Below are 22,376 nucleotides of genomic sequence, written 5' to 3'. Positions count from 1 at the left end.
AATTCTGATCCAGTTTATGAAAACAAAACAAAACAAAAAAACCCAACCCACTCTTGTCTATCATCCTCAGGAAAAGGTGACCCAGTATATCCTGAAAAGTGTGCTTTAATTTTTTTTTTTTTAATCAGTGAACTATATGTGCACTGTGTTGTGGTTCAATTTCCAGACTTTGAAGACATATCATTACCACATTATACCATTGTGCAAACAGTGTTCAAGTTGGGGTCAAATCGTACAGCTTTCCCTTCCACAGACTTTGCATTTGTGTCATACATGGGGTTTTCAAAAGCAGCTTGTCCATTATTATTTTCATGTACAGAGCATCCTGTATACTGTGTTTTAGGTGCAGTCCTGTTGAAGACAGACAGAGTAATGTGTTAGGTATTTATGATTCATTTAAAAAGGTGTTCATCTGAAAACTCAGTTAACAACCCCAGAAGAGGTAGGCATTTCTACTTGAATGATCAAATGATAAGTAGTTAAAAATACAAGAATTTAAACTCCTAAAGATGCAATAATTCCACAGACAGATAACAGAGATTTTCTTTTTCCCCTGAAGATGCAACACATTTATTGAGAACCAATTTATAGTTGAAAAATATTCTTTTTTACTAAATAACTGAAAATCTCAGTTTAATCCCCTGAAAACGTTCCATCTGTGTTGTAATGCAAAATGTATACTATATTGTAAATTATCTATATAAAATTTAAAGATAAACTATTATATCATACAGTTTATAGCAAATGTATAAAATAATACTATTTGAGCATCTGCATTCCTTCACACTCTGAACCAGTTCAAAATCAAATAGTATGGTTAAAAAATTATGGCACATACTTTAAATTGATGTTATCCTGCAGAGTGTGTCACAATTATTACAGTTAGGCTACCAACATTAAATGACCATTTTGACTACTAGTGGGCAATGAATTGTCTTGTCATTGCAGTGATTAAATTTTCTTTAGTCTCCTAATGCTGTATAACTATAGGAAAAGATTGCTTGAAAATAAAGCCAAAGAATTAATATTGGTCTCAATAACATGAACAAACTGTTGTTGAACTCAGACTAACAGAATGACACTGAGAAGACTATTGTGGCTGTATATAAGTATATGTATATAATTACATATAAACTAATAATTTTAGATGCAGAAACAGTTCCATAATGAAACCCCTCACTGACATAATACTTGTGTATACTTGAAAGCCAATAAACAGAGCAGGCATTAAAATAAATTACTTAAGATATGACTGACAATTCTGCTGTATGTCAAAACAAAATACAATCATCTACTGTAAGTAAACAAAAAACCTACTGATTATATTATTCTCCGTATGCCAATAGTTTATCTTATCCATACTGTTCTCATAAAGAGAGAAATTTATAACATTTTAAATAGGTAGGAGTTAAAGTACAGAATGGTACAATAATCTGATCTCTCAGTCAGTCATACCTAAACACAGATAGGAAGAAATGTTTATATGGGCATCTTGCAAACATTTTGAGCCTTTGCACAAATCTTATTTTACTCTGACAAAGTCTGAGGACAATAAAACACAAATTAATACAGGGATTCTATATATGTATTTTATGCTTACCTTTGTTTATAAAGATAAAAGCCAAAACCTGCAAATATAAGGGCAAAGAAAGGCACAAGGATAGCAATGGCCACTGAACTACTATTTGTACCATGTGGTTGATTAGAAGAATTTGAACCCTCAGACATGTTAAGACCTAAAAAGAATAAGAAAAAACAAGCAATATAATATCTGTGTCTGCTACCTCTGACACATACCACTCCATGAACTTCAGAATTCAGTAAAAGTTAAAGAGCTTTCAGATCAAATAACACCTTGTGATTAGGTCATCAAAATGCATTCATACAGCTGTATGCTGAGACCACCAGAAAACTAAACATAGTACGGAATACCCTATTGTGACAAGCAAGTGGATGCGGAACGTCAGGAGAACCATACGTGCACTCTGGGACTTAACTGTCTTCCTGCATGTTTCAAATTTTTGATGTTATGCTATGAAGTCTTAAATACCTTGTGAAGGACTTTTTCAGTATCTTAATTATGCAGATAAATAACGTACTAATGTACTGAGTTACAAAAAGTCAAATTTAGAATAATTATCTGTATGTATAGGAAAGGAAAAAGAATGCTCCATTCATAAAAAATGAACATGATTTAAAGGAAAGGGTAAATCACCTGAAAAGGCAAACTGAAAATTCATCACATTGATTTAATTAGGCACTGCTGATGATACACAGAGTATAAGAGGTAGGAAAAAGTTTAAAGAAGAAAGGCCAGATATTGACAGAAGAAAAAAAAAATCTGCTGCTATTAGATTATCTACACGGTCAAGATATACACCTTTTTTATATGAAGAAGAGAATACCAATTCAACTTCACAGTTCATTTTTAAACCTTGAAATAGTCCTACGAAGAATTATGTAGGTGAGTTAGTTTTCTGGCTTTCTCAATCTTATAAAGAAATATAAAGAAAATACCAAAAATAACCTAGGTAACCAATGTATTAAAATACAGAAAATCAAACTAAATGTTGGAAGGAAAATTGACTAGGAACACCAATAAAAATATTTTGTTTCAGAGAAACAATTTTCTTGTTTCTTGCTTCTTTGGATGAAATAATAAAGTGGTAAACATGTTCAAGAAAATTTGTTCAATGATTGTCCTGTTAACTATATTACTGACTTCTTTAATTTATCTTGTACAGACGTTAAACCTATTCCTGAGTGAACCATTCTGGTCCTACAGGATGGAATCCATTAATAATGTTTTGAATATATTACAGAAAAGATTCTCCCAAGTGAATAATAATAAAAAAAAAATCCTTCTGAAAACCAAATGAAGAAATAAAATTTCCATAAGAATCTACCAAAACACTTTGCCAAGGCACTCTTGCATTTTACTTTTTATTAGATGACTTAAAAAGTGATTTCCCTGTATCAACTTATTTCAAATATTTTAAAGTTTTCATTTAAAGGAAATGTTTCCTGGTGAATATATTTCTAAAAATTCTTCTAAAAACACTTGCATATCAAATACCATGGAAATCAAGTTAAGATCCCAAACAGAGTATTAGGATTGTAAAAAAAGAATAGTTTGCCTTTACCTCATATATTCATTAATAAATACTTCCAGAATGTTCAAGAATTAATAATGTTAAAGAATTTATTGATTTTGCTCAAAGAATAAGAGTGCTAAGAGTGAAACATTGTGGCTAGAAGAACCTGCATTTGCTTCCAAATACAATAATTTTATCTGAAAATAAGTATTCTATTTAAGGAGGAATAACAGTAACAAAAGTATTTCCTCTTCTAACACTTTCTTAACAGTATTTTACCATTTGAGAAATGATTCGTAACTAAATTCAAATTCTTTTTGAAGAAGAAATATCACAGTTCTCAAAGGACACTATCAGATAACTGCATGAAATTCTTTTCTCCTTAAATAAGCACAAAACAGAAGTATTTCTTTTGCCAATGCTGTCTTCTCCAAGAAGAATAAATAATGATTATTAGTTTGGCATAGAACTGAATTTATAGACCCAAGAAGTCCATTTTCAGGAAATTACTGCTTATCAGCTCAATAAAATTTTGGTCTTAGGATTATCATAAGGAATTACTTGAAAATAGTCAACAGTATCACTCTTCTATCAAGTATTTAGGTTTAATGTTGTTTCAATACAAGAACTAACGTCTATTTAGCACAGTACTTATTCTAAAACACCTGCTTTCTAAACAATGATTAAGATGTAGAATTAAATTAATTACATACATTCTTATAAAAATATTGCTCAAGACATTGCAAATGCATAGCTATAATAAGCAGTACATCACAAGGCAATTGTAGCTTCATATATGACAAAACACTCTTTGTGAGTAGTATTTTAAATGTGATTTTAAGATATGTCAGTATTCTGTAAAATGTCAATGCTGATAAAATTCTTCAGAGGCTCTTATCTATATGATGTAATGAAACAGAATAGGGGACACTGAACTGGAAAAACATTAGAATTTGCTGAATACCTAATCTCTGAAGTCCAAATTGCCCATAATCTTTACCCTGGATGAATCCTTGAAAAACATATGTAGCTCCATCAGGTTCAGCAGAAACCTGTAAACAAAAAGCACTTAGAATTGAACAGGGAAAAGTTGGTTACTAGTATCTTGTTAGAAAAGAGGTGCTCTACTATGCTTGACTGCTTACCATTATTCCCCATTCAAAAAACCCAAATAAATAACATAAAACTCTTTCTGCTGAGAAATGTATAAAGTACGAAAGGAAAGACAGCTGTTAAAGGGAGAACTTAGAAATGCTACATTATGGCCAGATATAGTACCTTACACTACCTTGAATCGAATTATTTTTTAAACCAATAAAACTTAAACAGTTTAGCAATTCAAGAAGTCAGCATTGCTAAGGATCTTACATACTTGATAATTATCTGATTTTTTAGGAAGTGGATGGCAAAAGTTATGTGGAAGATAATCCTACAGAGGCACGCATTGAGGTGTTAATAATCACTTTAAATATGAAAGGCCTTCCATTCAACTGACAGGTAGTTGCTTTGTTCGTACTCAGTGCTCATTAGAGTAATTAATTATACAGCAGTAGACAAGAAGAATATTGAATGAGGCTTTGGTACAAGAACAAGATATGCTAGTATAAACCTAGAAGACCTGGGGAAGTGGGAAAAGGGTTGTGATCCTATGAATATCTCCCTTACTAGAGTAAGCATGTTCTAAACTAAAACATTTTACTCAAATTTACTGGTATTTTCTTCCCAGGATAGTTTTTCAGTTTAAATTAAGTGGTCCCAAGGCAGTTGCCTTCACTTCCCTTGAGGTTCCCTCTCTCATGGCACCAGCATGTCTTCAGCAATCATGTGAGGCTAAGTTTTCACTGAAGAAAGTGTGCATTTCTCAGGTGAATTTTTTACTTTGGGGTAAGAAGTAGTGCTCAAAGTTTTAAAAAATATAAAACAGAATTTATGAATATTCTTCAGATATTCGTAAGAAACCTCTTCTACTTCTGGCATGTTCACCTCCATTGGTGGCACTGTACAGCTTTACCAGTACATACTGCATAAAGGAGACAGGTATGTGTACAGACAGATTTCTGAAAAGCTGAAGAAAAATGAGAGGCTTTAATAGGGATGTATGAGTGTTCATCATCATCTTCACCCAAATTAATTTAGGCCCCTTCTTTTCTGATAAGTATACTTTCTTCTCTGGCAAATAAACTGTCTCAGGTCCCCAACACACTCAGCTTCTTCCAGGCTTAGCATTGTCTTGGCAGTGCTGGTTTCTCCTCTGTTTGTTCTCTGAAGGGATTTCCTCTTCATGATTTAAAAACATCCAAGTCCCTCCTTCAGCTCTCGATCTCTCACTCATGCACCCTCTTCATCTCTGTTACAGAAAAAGCTCACCCCAGAACCTCCAACGGGGGCTTAACGGTTAGTTGGAGTGATATATTTAGGTTTCCCCATCTATGTAACAGTTTGGCTTTTTTTTTCATAGTATTTCTAAGAATATCACCAAAAATTAAAACATGACTGTTAGCCTAATGATAAAAATTGCTATGATATTATACGATAATGATAAGAAAACTTCTCAGTATCTTGCAATAAAGTTCAAAAGAGAAGCAAGATAAATGCTTCTTTGTTGCCATGTGCTATAATCATGCCTACAAAGTATGTCAATTCCCATATTTTTCCTCAAACTGGTCCCCTACATCTTACAGTGACATTTTAATTTCTTTTAATAGCTCATCATTGTGAACAGCATTTCACTTGATATGTCTCAACATTTTTGGTGCAGAATACCAGCGTGATTTCAAATAATAATATAAAAAACGCTTTGCTTTCTCTCTCTTTTGTAGTAGGAATATACTCACAAAACCATCCATTGCCCATTTTTCCTCTTTCAACTTGCTCACAGAAGTATGAGAGGGTGCTTTAATGAGATAGATGTGGAGCATTAGCCGAGCTTCTTGGCTTTTATACACTCCTGTAAATATAGTTTTAAAGTTTATATTTGTGTTAGGTAGACAAATCATTTCATTTTTAAGAATAAGCATTTAATTTCTTGCCTTAAATAGGGAAAAGAGGGAAAGTAGGTACCATTTTCAGCAACATTTTATTTTAGTAAGATACATTCTTTTATTGAAGCTAAAATATTTTGTGAAATTATTTCTATCACCATAGAATTTCAGTGGAAACTATTTAATTTAGCCCATAGAGTGGACAGAATGGAAACTATTCACACAACTGCCTACTTAATAGTCATGGTAACGAGTCTGAGACAAAGAAGAAATATTGACAGTGATCTGGTTTGAGATGAAAAGTATGGTTCTGAATCAGGCAGAGTGTATTTGAACCTCAGGTCCCCACTTTCAAGATCTGTAGTTTAGCCATAAAGTCAAGAAGGTGATAAAGGAACATCCACACAGAAAAAAAAAAAAAAAAAAAAAACATTTCCAAAAGCAGGCGCTGAATTAAAAATGTCTAAATTTGAAAGGATTTCACAAAAATGGAGTTGTTCTCCATTGGTCAATATTGTAACTGTATCTTCCACAAAATGATAAGATTTGCATATAACATAGAGTCCAATAAAACTAAAACTTTTTTAAAAATGATTGTTACCAATTAATGGCTTAGAAACCTTGGTGTTTTAGATAGTGGAGCTCTTTAGTATGCTCATTTCCTTTCTGGCAGGGCATTGCAGTTACTGTTCCACTCATATGAAGTTTCAATTTGCAGAACTCACACAGGGGTCTATTGCATTTAATATGCAAGCTGCTGATGTTTAAAACTTTTAACAGAAACAAAACTGAAACTCAAACCAAGAAAAAATAAGCCCAAACCATTATTCCTCCACCTCCACAAATTTTTACCAAACTGAAATTAAAACTCACTGGTTGATTGACTCAATACATCATAGATGTCATACTGCAAATGAATTAGGCTCAGACACTGACTCTGATTTCCTTTTTTTTCTAATTTATACTGACTACCAAATGTGGATGACTTCAGACTAGACTCAGCCAGTATGTTTTAGCTAAGCATGAATTAAACTGGATCTCTTTATTAACCAACTCAAAACTCAAAAGGTGAAGCAATATCCTTAATTTGCTCATTTCCCATTTTTTATGTTCGTCCAAATTCTGTGAAGGGAACATGAATTAAAGACAGCACTGAGATGTAGGAGAAGATCCTCATTCAGTGAAAAAGTGTAGCTAAGGCTACACAAAAACACTAGCTAACATAGCAGCAGCAGGAATGAAATATCTAGATTTTCTGAACAGGTACTTAGTGCTGTTAGTGTCTTAGGGTAGAGAAGGAAGGAACGCTGACACAACTAACTAGCTTAGTATTGGACAGTGGTGCTGCAAAGAGATGATCTGGGAAACAGTAGGGTTTTCAAACTAGAAGGTAGAGTTTTGTATACATGGTCAGAAGAAAATGGTGGGTGATGTTATTGTGTTATACAGGATTCCACAGGAGAAAAACTGGAATTAAAGAGTTGTCATATCTGTCTTGCTGGTAGCTAATCTGAAAAAGATAACACTTTTAAAATGGAAACAGATTGCAGTCCCAGATAAATTCCACCTAAGAAAAGTCATTTAACTTTCACCTCTGTGTTAGGAGTTTAGTCACTCTAGGCTCTCGCTACAGGCTATGACACAATATAAGCACCTGAAGAGTCCAATTCAGACTATGATGCAAACTGCCTAGCTCTTTTCAAAAGCTGTAGTAGGAGGCAGGGCAATGAGGTTCCTAATTCAGGTTTCTCAATTATGTGCCTAAATTCACAGAAGAAAAGCCCTCTCCATATTCAGGATAGGCAATTATCCCACACTCTGTAAGGAGTATGGTTATATATAATTATCTGTGGGCTAACAAGCAGCCTTACTTTTGTGTTAGCACTGCACTGAGCTCAAATTAATATTTCTTGATAAGGTACAGTTTAGTATCTTGTTTTAAGGACTGCATTAACTTTATCATGTAGCTCTTTGTCACTTCAGAATTTGGACAGTGAGCCTCTGATTATCACCTAGAACTTGGGAAAAAATCATTCACATCTGCCATGAATGTACTGTATAAAACGTACACTAGGAAATATTTTATGATGCTGGTGCTCTGGTGTGTGTACATGAGCATGAACATTATGTATGAATGCTCAAGCAAGAATATAGAGAAAAATTATCCCACAGAGCAAGATTCCACTGTTCTCTACTAATTTACAGCGATGGATTCACAGGCAATTCTCCATGAAAGGCTGATGTGCTTCTTCAGAGCTGGCCACTAGTTTCCCAATGGACAAGACAGTGTCTAGTCTGAGTCAAATCAATAAATAAATCCTCATAGGCATTTTTGTACAGCTGTACCTTCCTTTTCTCTTAACCCTTATAATAGCATTCTTATTTTCACTCAAGCTACCCCACTTCTAACCTGCATGACAGATGTATACTACAATCACTGCAAGCAGAGGTGTCAAAGAAAACAGAAGTGAAAAAAAAAGCAGCAAATGATGAAAAGTATCAACCAACAAGACAGAATGCAAAACAGTGAGTACTGCAGGGGGAAGAGAACTACTTTTCAGCTCAGAAACACACAAGTCATGTATAGGAAAATTCAACTTTCTGACATCTAAATGTCTTCTTGATCCATCCACAGATCCTTGACCCTAAGATACTCTTTCAATATATAGCATCTCAGCTTCCTATCTATAAAATGGTAAAGAAAATAGCATTAATTACATGAGAAAGAAGATGAAGTATGCTACGCCTGTATGTAGAGTACAAATGGGCATTTGTAGTAACCACATCTGTGTCCAACTGGGGAACAATTTTATTTGGGGGAGGAGGTTGCTTGGGTGAAACAGCACAGCTTTTACATTTAATAATCCTAATATGTGAAATAGTACATTTGCTGCACCTAACACCCTCATGGAAGCTACATGGCTGAAACTAAACAGACAACACATGACAAAACAAATTCACACAGACAGTCAAGAAAATACAGTTGCCAGTCAGAAATTATTTTTTAGGAAACAGCCAGTCCACGTATGACCTCTTAAGTCTGATTCTCAAAGGAGACCTACAAAATACCTTCAACAAGACAAGCCTGGTGAAAAAAAATTCATTGCTTTACTAGATACTAAAAATTATGAACTCAGCAGAGACAATGATTCTGTGGCCCATTACATGCTTCCCAGGACCAACCCCCTCAGAAACATATGCACTCAACTTTTCCCCTCTCTTTTTCCAGCAGACTAATGGCCTGTCACTTATCTCCTTGCTAACACATCCGTAAAAAACAGTCGTGTTAAACCACTTGAGGGAAAGGAATCCTTATGTGATAAACAAGACTAAGAACAGCAGTGTCCAGCCTACACTTAACTTCAATTTTTAGGCTTCGTCAGCCCCTTGTGAAGGCTGTCATAGGCAGATGGTGAGGTTACACAGAACCAAGTTTTCAGTGATGATATTGATTTAAAGTGGTTCTTTTGTGCTGCTTCTCCATGCCCCTGTGCTACAGCCTGCCACTCCTGCGGCATGACAGGTCCACCATTTGCGTGGCTGTGCTATGAATTCAGTCAAGAAACAGATAGGGTTTGAAAAACAAACCAAAATTACAAACTCAAACATTTTTGTAGTATTTTTGTTTGCTTGTCTGTCAAGCCATATCTGTAGTTCCCACAGCGTAGAGAACTGTGCATGTTGTTGTGCCAGCATAACCATGGTGACAGTGCTCTGCAGTGCAGGGACAGTAGGAATAACGTAAACCAATATCGCAACCAAGGACGACTTCTGAAGCCATGAAGGCTTGCTGATTTTTTCAACTATATCAGCTAGTTTGACAAAAGCTGTCATCTCTCCTTATTCTCCGTGTTCTTTAATTATCTCTACTTTGCTAGGTCAGCACACATTAATATCATCATACTGCTTTTTAGCCATTAATATGCTCTTGTAGGGAAATTTTGTCATTTAAGAATTAAGAAAACCTCAAGAACAGTAATTTAAGTTTATTTATAGTATTTAAGAAAGAAGAATGTTTGAGAATTAGGATGATTCTCACACTCCTTACTCCCTATTAACTCCAACTATAATAAAAACCTGGAAATTAGAAAAAATTGAGGAAAAAGTGAAAAATTCCCTTCAAAAAGGAACTGAATTAGAATCAAAATTTCTTTGATAAACTGAGAAAGTTTCTCAGTTGTTGCAGTTGTTGAAAGTTTAAGTGTGAAGCATAAAATTACAGGCAACATATGTATATAAAGCAGCAAAATTAAATTCAAATGAGTTTTTCTTATCCCCTACCTGAAAGCAGCAATTCCATGTTGCTGTTAGTAAGCGTTGCATTTACTCTTCCTGAAGTTGCATTGAAACTGGTGACTGTCAAAGTCATAGGCTGTTTCTTGCTTTTGTAATTGTAAGATCCTTTCCATATATAATTTTGGGCAAATACATCATCAGGAACTATACAGACATCAAACATATTTCAATATATATTGCAATATTTAGTAGTTTTGAAGTCAAACATCCAGCAAAATGTATGATAAATAACAGCATTTCCTCTATTCTCCCCTCTCTACTTCTTAGATCTATTGGACATTATCTTCATATATAAAGCACAAAAAGCTGGCATGAACATTTATGAAGGAAATAAATTAATACTGAAGTCACTGCTATACCTTCACTTGCACCTTTCTTCAAATATGGACATTTGCTAAAATAAAACTAACTTTTTAAGGTCTAATTTAACAGCTGTAACCAAAAGACCAGATTCTTCTCCTTGCAAAGTCTATTCTGTGCCAGTACAGACAGGCAGAGATGTACAACTAGGATTAAGTTTAGCAGAAATTAACATCTATTTAGATATTAAAATCTTTGTAAACATACTTAAATGATACTACTGGCTTATAAGCACCTACTTTAATATCTGCCCATATTATCTTTAATGAAAATGCTACATAAGAAGTTTTGTCTTTGACTTCAAATGCTTAGAAAACAATATGAGCTTTATCAGGAGAAAAAAAGTCATTCCCCTAATTTAAAATTCAAAGGAGATCATAGACTGCAGGAAGAATAAGTATGTCGGAGTTGAACCTTTACTTTCAAAATTTACCATTATCCAACTGTAAAATGATTCATTTTAAGTAATGATATTCTAGCAACAGTACTGTTCAGAAGAAATGTGTTACTTAGGCAGTGAAATACAGATATATGGAAATGTTTAAATCTTAACATGAGATGCCATTTAAACAATGAAATTGAAGGTGACTAATGATGACCCTACTATACTTGACAAAGGAAATGTATCAAATTTAGACCTATCAAAATAATCAATATTTAAAATTGCCACTTTTATGATATTTGGAGCCACATCCAGTCAGGTTCAATGAAAAGCTCTCGGTTTGTGACTGCATTGGCATCTCATGTAGGATAAGCACACAAGAACATCCGCCCTTTCCCTCTCAGGACATCCCAAAATTCAAGACTTGGACACAATGGAACACTTGACAGTCTTCTTTTATTGTTTCTTTTATGGGCCACAGAGACAAGGTGTCTTCCCTATGGAGGGAAAATATCCCTCATATGTTTTTATTTGTGCATGCATACAAGAATTGTTTGACAAATTAACAGGTAAGAGCAAAGCATCTAGATACTGAGCGGGCAAACCAGAAGCAAGGGAACAGCCTGGTGCAAACAGTCTCATGCTGATTATTTGTGCTCTGCCTGCTTTTCTTTCATCTGGGTTTCAGGAAAGCTGAAACTTTACATACTTTATGTGAGCTTTATGTCCTTATTTGCAATTAACTGGGATTGTGCAAAAAGTTTCTGAATGGAAAAATTGCTAATATTACTCCCATACACTTCCCAATAAGACAAAAACTTTTAGACTCATGTCCAATATATTATTAACAAGCAGTTTTGAAGGAGAAACAACATGTTAAAAAAAAGTATATGAAGGTATTACTTTTGGAATCTTTTCTCATATTGGTAAGCATTTAATAGGGTTATAGTCAAAGGCTAATTTTAGTTAAGGAGACTTGTCTCTTCAGAAAGTATCTTCAGAGGACAGGGAAAGGTTTTTCTAGGATCTATTCAGGACAATAACAATGTTTTTTCTGGTACAATGTATAGTAATGCAGACTGTTCAGTATTACAATGGTTAACTTTCACCGATTATTTTTCACTCCAGCTCCCAACAAAGCTATACGCATCCAGCCCTTAACTGAGCAAAAACTTAAGTTCTTGGACTCCACAGTACTATCACTGTTAATAAGTGTTATCTATGCTCTAAAAGTGGTCACACAAAAATTTCACTTTTTTCAGACAGCCTCAATTTATTTCTGACAGACTAATATAGTTTCTGAATATGTACATTGCATAAGGTCTTAAACAAAACAAAGTGACTTCAGTGAAATCAATAAAACTCCAACCATAGATCAATAGCTGGAAAATGTACACAGATAATAATGTCATATAGTCTGGAAGGGCTTAAATATTGGGGAATAACTAATGCTTTCATTGTTCTGTGAATACAGTTGCTAATTTGATACCCTTATTCATTCTGAGCCATTCTGCGTAGTCTCACTAAACAGATTCTCATTGTCTTTTCTACAGAAATAATGGTTAAAACTATGTATTTATCAGAGTACTTACCACTTAGTTTGGGACTTGGTGTTCCCAAAGCTGGTCTGGGATCCTTCACCAGTATTTTGGAACCAGCTGTTGGAAAGAATGAATGACCAAATCATGAGCAAATCTCCCATCTAAAACCAAGTAAAAAGCACTTCCATAATGGAATTTATTTATTACATAGGATATAAGATGCTGCCTCAAATTCCAAGTATGAAGGAGGAAGAGCCTCAGTATTGCAGGAGCACATGCCCACTGATTTCTTCTATGACACATTTGCTTTTAAGTCACCTCAATGCTACCAAGTTGTTTGCAATACCAAAGCAGTGTAGCTCTCATTTCAGAATCCACCGTTTTGGACCAGGTATCTAGTATGTTAGATGTCTTCAAATATTCTATATGACCTAAATTGGGATCTGCATAAAAAAGCAACATGGGCAGTGTTTTGACTGGAAAGCAATAGCACCAAACAGTGAGAAGTTACATAACAAGGGTGTCTTAAATCATGTTCCTTTCTAGGATAGGATTATCTTCAACAGTATTGAGTGAAGCATCTCCTTGTGTTCAGGACTGAAAACCCAAAGATGCATTAACAATGGAGAAGGTCATTATTTCTTTTAAAGCATGACAGCATCAGAAGAAACAAATGAGGTTCTCCAAAGTATCTCCAATTGCTCAGCTAATTTGAGCAGTAGAAGTTGGAGATCTTTTGTTTTGGAGTTTTGGAGAACCTCATTTGCAGTTCTTCTGTGCCTAGAGCAGGAACTCTCCCCTCATCTGAAGATGATGCATTAAATGCGATGGGGCACTGCCACTTCCTCCTGCTGAATCTATTTTATTTCACAGAAACTAATTTGGATTCACTGGGCTATAAAGAAGACAAATAATTCTATCTCCTATTGTAGGACACTCTCATGTGGTACTAGGCTCCATTCCTTGCTCTAATGGTTATTTCAATATTTTGTATTTTGGATCTTGGCTTGGAACCCAGACCTTCCCTCTCCCTGGTTGGTACTCTAAAAAAATAGACAATAAAAGCAACTACCTTCTCCCTGAGTGGACTATTTGTCTGCATAATAGGAAACTTCAGCAGGAAGCACTGGAAATGCTTTTCTTGAGAATGCTGAGAATAACCTTTTACAGAAAGTATGCTCTTGGCTTATATGTTAAAACTGGCAAGGAGGGAATTTAACATAAAGGTCTCATGCCCTCCTCATTGTTCTTACTATTGATTGATCAGATAAAATGGGCATAGCATCAGCTCTATTTCCTCTGTGTTTTGAAAGAAACTATTGAACTTCAGGGAACACGGCTGATCTGGAGGGCATGCTTTAACAGTGTATGCTTTGTGACTACATCAAGCTCAGGTTAGAAACGACTGAATAACAGTTCCCAAAGGGCATTAGTATAAACAATTGCTGAGTCGATCAGCCTCGTCAAGGTGGATACATTCCTTGCCATGCTCAGAAGTGAAATTTTAAATTCAAATTCAAATTTAAATATGATTTAAATCTTAAATGCAAAATTTAAATACAAAAATCAAACTGAAACAAGGTATCTACAGGGTTCACATTTTTAGGTCCAAACACTTGCTCAGCAGGACTTTCAATATTGCATTTTTGTATTTAAAAGACAAAATTCTGCCTTAATTCCTCTACAGATCCTTCTATAGGATCTGTATACAATCCACTCTAAGAAGTTTTTTATTCCTTTTCATCTCTTCCTATTTTTGTGAAGTTCACCATCACAGGTGAACAATCTGACCCAGTGCTTTTCTCCCATTTGTAGGAGAGACATGTTTCACCTACCACCTCTCTGTGTACCAGGTAAGATTGAAAATATATAAGAGATGTTTTACTTTACCCAATTAGAGTTAATACTTAACAATATGCTGTTCATTCTTATCTTTTTCTGCTATTAAACATTAAGAAGCAAGACACCTGATCCTAAACACCTGCCTTTCTATTAATCTGGTTTATAAGTGCCACCATTTGCAAAAATAATAAATCAAACATTTCCTGAAAAAGAGGAAGAAGTCATCTTTTTATTTGCCTTTTTAAAGTTGGAACGGCTGTTAAATTCAATATCTTGCAGCAACAGAGAAGAAGTAGCTTTACTGCTAAGGGGCATACCATTGGGTTTGCTGCTTTCACACACATCTTCTGAACTGAAGACAGGCACCTTTCACTATAACAACTTTTTATATCACTTAATACCTTCCCTGCAGTGTTTTGGGTTAACGAGTCACGACATTTGTAGGTCTAGTAGCCGCTTGGCAGTAAATACCAGAGACAAAAGGAGAATTTCCATGCAAAAGTGATGAAATACCTTCTTAAGCCGCCTCTATACTGCTACATCCCTTCTCTTCAGGCAGCAGCCATACCTAAACTGCTGAGAGTTAACTTTATCTTTAGAGGAGATTGTACAGGTGGTATATTGCATTTGGTCCTGGGTCTTCTCTGTATCCTTTATTGGACACCTCTGGTCCTAATGTACAATTATTATGTATGGTTTTGTTTTCAATTCAAAATTTTCAAAACAATTCTGCAACCCAGAGTTCTGTTTTTATGACATGAAACTGAAAACAAAAAAAAAAAGCTTAAAAGTGGGGAACAAAAGTATGTAGGGGTATTTCAAAGGTGAAAAGCCTGCTGGGACACTGTTGGAGGACTGTGTAAAGGCAGAAGGAGGCAAACAGAGCAGTCTTGTCCATACTGCCTACTGAGCAGCATCTCTTGAGTAAACTGTAATCATCTGTAATGTAAACATCTCTTGAGTAAAGTCTGTGGAAACAGGGAGCTAGTTGGTTCATTTCCCAAGAGAGCTTGGCAGTGAACTAATATTCCTGCATTTCTGCAACATTTCCTTAGGACCATGGGAAACTGTTAAATGACAGTGTAGATATAGTTAACCATTTAAAACTTATTTTTTAATTCTTGTAAAGGTTTCTCACCATTAGATAGAACATGTTAGAATTTGTTAGAATTTGTTTTAATATTATCAGCAAAAAATTCTTGGATCAAACTACAATTCATGAATCCGATTTGTCCTGCCATAACACTTCCTGAGCACAGAGCAAGTCATGAGCTTCCTGGCAGTTTGTTTTCTGACACTGTAATACAAATATTCACTTCCTGTTTCCCTTCTAAAGGGCAACAGTGGGATATATAGCCTTTGAATAAGAGACCTTGGGGGTAACCCTATCTGAAACATTAGGTATCAGTAATGTAAAAGTGCTTTAATTATTCAGGAAAGCAGCATTCCAAATAGTTGCTATACTTGAGGATGCTTCTTATCTCACATATGAAAAACACCGTTTTCATCATGGTTTTGCCATGAGGTTTTTCATGAGACGCTGTGACAAAGTATGTAGTAAAGATTAAAACCAACTATTAATAGCATATTGGAACATCAACAACAAAGCAAACACATTAATTTTGTTTGCAAATAACAGTTTCTTACATACAAATGTAAAATAATAATAAATACTATGGATTAATTCCATGGAGCAATTTAGACATCTGCTTGGACTTTAGGCATCCTTATGTAATATTGCAACTGCCAGAACTGTCTTGCAGCTGACACAATCTCTGTAAATAAAGTCATCTCGGTCTAAGTTTAAGTATGTGCAAAAACATCTAGGTTCTTACTCCACTGAGCTTATCAGAATGTAATTCACACCTGGCCCAGTCACGCATCTAAAAGTAGGCGTCACCCATGTATTTGGCTTCCAGAATTAAATCCAAAATTGACATCTCTGAGCAAAAGAAAGACAAGTACATGAAAACATGTGTCCCATTAAACACAGTGGACAAAGGATTACAGTTTCCCCTTAGATATTCTCCCTCTTAGTTATCCTCACCATTCTGTCTTATTGTTATTAGACTGCAAGTAAACAAAATCACTGAAATGTGATATATGAGAGATGGAGTGAGGGAAAGAGAAACAGAAGAGCTTGCCTTCACAAACTGGAACTTTCCCAGTCCATGTGCCATCAGATCTACAGGCTCTATGCTCTGATCCTCCTGCCAGAAAGAACCCTGGCTGACAAGTATAAATCAATGTATAGCCAAGTGAGGGAAGATCCATTCCTGCAACATTAGCATGAGTTGGTGTTTCTGGTTGTTTACAGCTGTGAGCTACAAAGAAAACATGAATTATCCTTTAGTCAAAATGGTGAAAATATTTCTGAAGGAATAATCTATACACACTCTGACAGGTAACTAATTAAGTTAGAAACATCAATAAAAATAACATACAAATATTCTTTTTAAATTCATATTAAAATGCATTATATATTCTATGAACTACTGTTATGAGCCTGTAAATGCACTCTTGAAAATAGACCTTTCTCTCTGCAAGAGATCAAGAATCAACTTAAATGCACTCTTGCATGACCAAAATTGTCTGCATATGTGAAGACAAACATCATGACATAATATGAATTGTAACACCTGTGTAGTATTGAATAACAGTAAATAAGTGTCACTTGTTTATTAAGTAAATAAGGTCACTTAGCAAAATGCTATCAAAGACGAGGAGAAATTTTTTTTAGATGAGGCCAGTTTTAAATATCAGGTACAGAAATTAATTAGCAATCCTAATTCCAAGAAAAGTGTCTCACATCTTTAACAACCACCAGTATCTGAGAGTCTTGTGTTATCTCAAAAACAGTGTACCACCAGGAGCAGAGCTGACTTTTCAATACTGGGCTACTGATTTGATATTTGCTTAGGGGGAACATTAGCACCAACTGAATCACTAAGCCTGTTTTCTTCTCTGAATATTCTCACCATACACTGAAGCGATCCTATAATTTTTCTCTTATAAGGTGAGACTATTTCCCTAAACAGAATAGTTCCTGGCTAGCTGAAGAACTAGAATGGTTAACTGGTATCTTTGGTAAATTAGCACTGTTTACTGAAGTGTAAAACATCTAAGCACTGAAAAGCTGCCTGCTGTGCCCAGGTAAGAAGGTTCTCTCCACTTCATATTCACTCGTTTTCTCCCTTCTTCAAAATGTTCTGACAAACTAGTTGGGAGACAAGAGTTCAAACTCTCTTCTACAGCTAATAATAACTATGTAGTCCAGTACAAGTTAGGGCTGAACAGGGCTTTCCTACATGTCCTGTTCCCACCACGCCTTCCTGGCTCTTTGCACTTTGCAACTAGAAAAGTTGCACCTTCCTTCCTGGAAACTGTTACCATTTTCAGCATCTCTTTGGCCAGCTGAAGGAGTCTCTGTCCTTCAGCAGGGATCTGATTTAGTATTAGTGAATACCCATGATTTTAATCATGATTAGTCTCATGATTTTAATTCTTTTCAGTTCTACAGGCTACTGTAGAAAAAAACAAAAGCAGATTTTTTACTCGTTTACTTTTCATTTCATATTTCTAGCTGCTGTAAGCTAGTAATGTAAATGTATATTAACTTTGTTACATTGATGCTATTATAAAGTTAATTTAAATAGCCTCATTAGAAACTAATTAATAATTTTAGGATTAGCAGAAATATTTATTTACTCTATCAATTACTTACGTATACATTCTGGCTGAATCCCACTCCACGTAAGATCAGGAAGGCAAGTTCTTGTTGTTGATCCTTGGAGAAGGTGTCCTTTCTTACACTGAAACTGAACAACATTTCCTACCTGTTGAAATGTAGAAAGCACATTAATATTGTTGTGAGAAAATATCAGGTTTTTTCAAATTCAACAGCAAACTCCTGCACATAATACAGGCTGGGTAAATTCTGAGGCCCTTTCTGTTGAAAGTAAATTAGTTTCATAGACCCTTTTTGATATGAAATACCATTTTGCATCAGTCACATTTAAACTACTCTCCTTCCGCAGAAATCCTCTGCAGCAGAGACTCAAACCCTCGTCTCCTGTGATCTCTCTGGTGTGCTGCTTCGGGCCTGGGGCAGTCAGGGTGCTGTGGGGCTGGAGCCAGGATTCCCACAGCGTGCTAGCTCGGGACTGGAGTCAGTCTAGCAGAGAGACTGCCACGGAGGTGGCCAGGCAGCCCCAGGGCCTAATTCCCTGGGAATTAACCCAGGGAAGCTGCACAACCTCAACGGGTAATAGATCCTGCTGGACCTTTGCTGAACTGCAGCTACCTTTGTGGAATGTTTGCACGAACCAACAAATTATAATGAGAAATTTTTCATTAGAACACACAACAATGGTCAACAATACTATTTCATGCTTCAGAAACTATAATGTTGCTATAATATTTTAATTTTCTTTTTTCATGACATGAAGTAAAAAAAGACTATTTAGACAGCACACATACTAGAAAACAGAACACAAGTACATTAAAATTTACAATGGGAATTCACTGAGATTTGTTTGTAATTATTATTCTTATAATGGGTATGTGTCACATAAAAAAGAAGATGGAATTGTTCAGTCAGCAACTTTCTGCACAACCATAACATGGAATAACTTGTTCAGCATGTCCAGTCACTGTGAAATTGATGAAAGTGCAAATAATTCTCAGTTTCCATCAAATTCAGGGAAATTAGATTACAAGTATATCATTCAGGGAGTAGTTTATTACATGCTGTGAGTGGTTAACTCAAATATCAAGGTGCATAGATCTCATCTACTGCTCTGTAGTGAGCTATTAATGTATTTATCAACCAATGTTGAAAAGAGAAGCTAAAGAACTTGAACTATATGTAGCAGCATATTTATGGTTCTGTATTGGTTTTTAATTTTTGATTAAATGTAGAAGGCTTGATTCAAATTGATGCCCGAAGGTAAACTGTAGGCTCTTTCACAATAGCTTAATCCTGGGAAATAGTGTTTCACTGCTACAAGCAGTCATTTGAACCTTTATAGTACTACTCCATTTCAACTCAAGCCTCTCACCAGAATGGAATTTAATAATAACCCATGAACTGCAGATAGTAGTTCATCAACACTGTATGTGCTTTAAAATTCATCTCTTTTTTTTCCCCTTTATAGTGCTCATTGGACTATGTAATTATTTTTAAAAGATTTCGAAGAAAGTACACCAAACCACTTTCAAGATGAAGCATATAGTGGGAAAACACTAAGTTATAGAAGTAACACCAAATAGAAATAGAAGTCCCATTTTTTCTGGTAAAGGGTTTATTTGAAACAACCACCAATATATTACTTTATAACCACTACTAGTCTTATGAAAGTTCAGTAACCTGTCCATAGCAAAACAATCTCCATTCAAAACTACACAAAAAACACCTGCCTATTTAATCTTTAGCTGTCAAAGCACACAATACTTTGACATTGTCTTCGACCCCAGCACCCTTGCACTCTTGCTCATGTTAAAATATCCCAAGCCCCAGCATCACTATTAACTGTGGTTGCTTAATATACATATGAATAATGTATTTAATTTTTTTATGTGCTATTCATTCAAAGAGGACTTTATGATCTTCCTGAATATAACGTATTTAGAAAAAGTAGCTTATTTTTTTTGTAATGTGGAGTAGCTGGACCTCATGGAAATCAACAAAAATTAGAGACAAAGTTATTTGGGTACTCATACTCAGATATCTAATTCTAAATTGTAACGAACAGACTCAAACTCTGATTGTCAATAACAACTCAAGGAAAAGCTATTCTGTGGCTTTTAACTACTGAGTCACAGTATCTTGCTTATTTTCAGTTAACATTTTATGTGCTTCTTTTTAAAAGAATTCTTCTCTTCAGAGTTGAACAGTTCTCAGGATACGATTATCTTTCACACATTAGCTCAATGCTATCTAAATATGGGCAATATTTAAATTATCAGATTACAGCAATCTTGACAATTTCAGCTACTTCTGGGGTTAATTATTTAGCACCTTCTTATGAGCATATTATCTAAAAGAAATTTTTCATTGGATAGAATCTCTTTAGAGGAATAAAAGGTCAATTGATCACAAACACATACCTAAAATGTGTTCAGTGTATTCAGTAAAATTCAATATATAGTAATTCTACTCATCAAGAATGGTATGAACAGAAAGTTCATACTTTGAGAGTTGACAGAGCTGAAAAATCATATCCTTAAAGTCTTAGGCCTACAGGACTCAATGGACAACAGTGAAAAAGGGAAGAGCTGTGCTCTTCTGATTTTTCTCTGTGACATTTTTCCTCTTCCCTAACTGCCTCCTCTTGACTTTGGATTAGTTCTTCATGAGCAGAGTCCCCCACTGGACAGACACATCAGGGAAAAACTGTTCACCTGAAGAGCAGGAACAAGGAGCACACAGAAATTTTTCCACTGTCTGCTCATCTTCACTGCAGCCCTGTCATTCATCAAGGTTTATGTAATCTGCCAAACCTATAGCTTTAGGGCACATACATTAAATCAGTTTTTAAGTTCAATATCACAAGTACATCAATGGAATACAAAATGGCACAAGTTGCTAAAGTAAGTGGAAAATTTGTGTTGATAGCCTTCCCACTTTCTATAAAAAATGTGTTGGTATTAAAAAATGAAGCCATCTTTCAAAATTTATTTTTTCTATCCAAAAGAATAACTAGCAATGAAATCACTTTCATTAGATACTCTTCCTGTTTTAAGCACACAAGGAAAATATCCATAAAAATGAATGTCAACAATATCCACGTTAGGGAAACACAACCTTTATATGTAGGTCCCAAAAGCAACAGAAAAAATACAATAGTTGTCCAAGTGTTGAAGATGATTTTAGAAGTGCTTCCATACTATTCAAGATTAGGTTAAAAATAAAAAAAGAAAAGAATGAGGCTGCCTGCTCCTGAGAAAAAGGAGTATGTTATAAGTAACATTTTCCCAGTGGAATGTTATTACTTCAAGGAAAGTCTGTTTTGCAAAACTGTTATGCCAGAAGCACCAGGTGGCACTATAATACAGTCCTGCATATTCTTAAAAAAATAAACAAATTCTCAGTCTTGAGAAGACATTCTGTATTGTTCAAACTTTTTGTTATTCAACTAGCACAGAAGAATTGGTGTGGAGGTCTGGGGAAACACCTGAAATGTCTTTGTTCACTATGGTTTCAGATTTTAGGAAGAACTACTCCATGCCACAATATTTGTGCTCAATCCTGAAAAAAGAGATTTCCTTGTGTGCTGTTTGATATCTCTGTTCGACAGCATTTTCCATAGTATCAGTTGTGGTGTGGATATTCAAAATTTCAATTTTTCCTTTTGCTAAGAACCAAAGACCAGATTTGCTATTCCTCAACAGAGGAGAAATAGCATTTAGAGAAGAAAAGGTGTAAACATCAACCAGTAACCATTTATTAAGAATAGGATAATCCTCTAGATAAAATATATATGTATATATAAAATAATGTATAATAATATATAATATTAATATTATATAATTATCCTTATTATTTCTAACTTTCGTGGTTGATTCTACATTTCAATTTTGTTGGTCTTCAATTTACAAAAGAACACCAGGACACTGCAATGAGCTTCTCCACTCCTGCAATTCACGTCAAAGGAATGAGAGGCTAATGGAATGTCAATTCTTTCTCTTTGCGAACTTTTAGCAACATATTTTAAGTGAATGAAAATACAACCCCTGAAATTTTTGCTGTATCTGTAATCCTGTAGCCCAGAAATACAATATTGTAATTACTAGTTACGGGACAGTGCATTTGCAAGACCTCAGGGCTGATGCTTGTCAGGCTTCCTTTGTGTGAACTTGTCTGGCCCTGCCTGGAGCT

At 35.0% G+C, this 22,376-nt stretch overlaps 1 protein-coding gene across 1 annotated transcript in view; it reads right to left on the bottom strand.

Moving 5' to 3' along the window:
- Positions 1-191: 191 nt before the first annotated feature.
- The window catches only part of CSMD3 (CUB and Sushi multiple domains 3), a 734,654-nt gene continuing 712,469 nt past the window's right edge, over positions 192-22,376 (bottom strand). The window contains 8 exon segments of the mRNA XM_067292283.1: positions 192-351; positions 1,601-1,736; positions 4,060-4,147; positions 5,930-6,042; positions 10,358-10,516; positions 12,707-12,772; positions 16,642-16,821; positions 18,222-18,333. Coding sequence (XP_067148384.1) covers positions 192-351; positions 1,601-1,736; positions 4,060-4,147; positions 5,930-6,042; positions 10,358-10,516; positions 12,707-12,772; positions 16,642-16,821; positions 18,222-18,333 — 1,014 coding nt within the window.

This window comes from Apteryx mantelli, chromosome 2 (genome assembly GCF_036417845.1).
Source record: "Apteryx mantelli isolate bAptMan1 chromosome 2, bAptMan1.hap1, whole genome shotgun sequence".
NCBI classification, from domain to species: Eukaryota; Metazoa; Chordata; class Aves; order Apterygiformes; family Apterygidae; genus Apteryx; species Apteryx mantelli.
The sequence above is the reverse complement of the archived record's forward strand: the minus strand, read 5'-3'. Positions and strand labels throughout refer to the sequence as shown.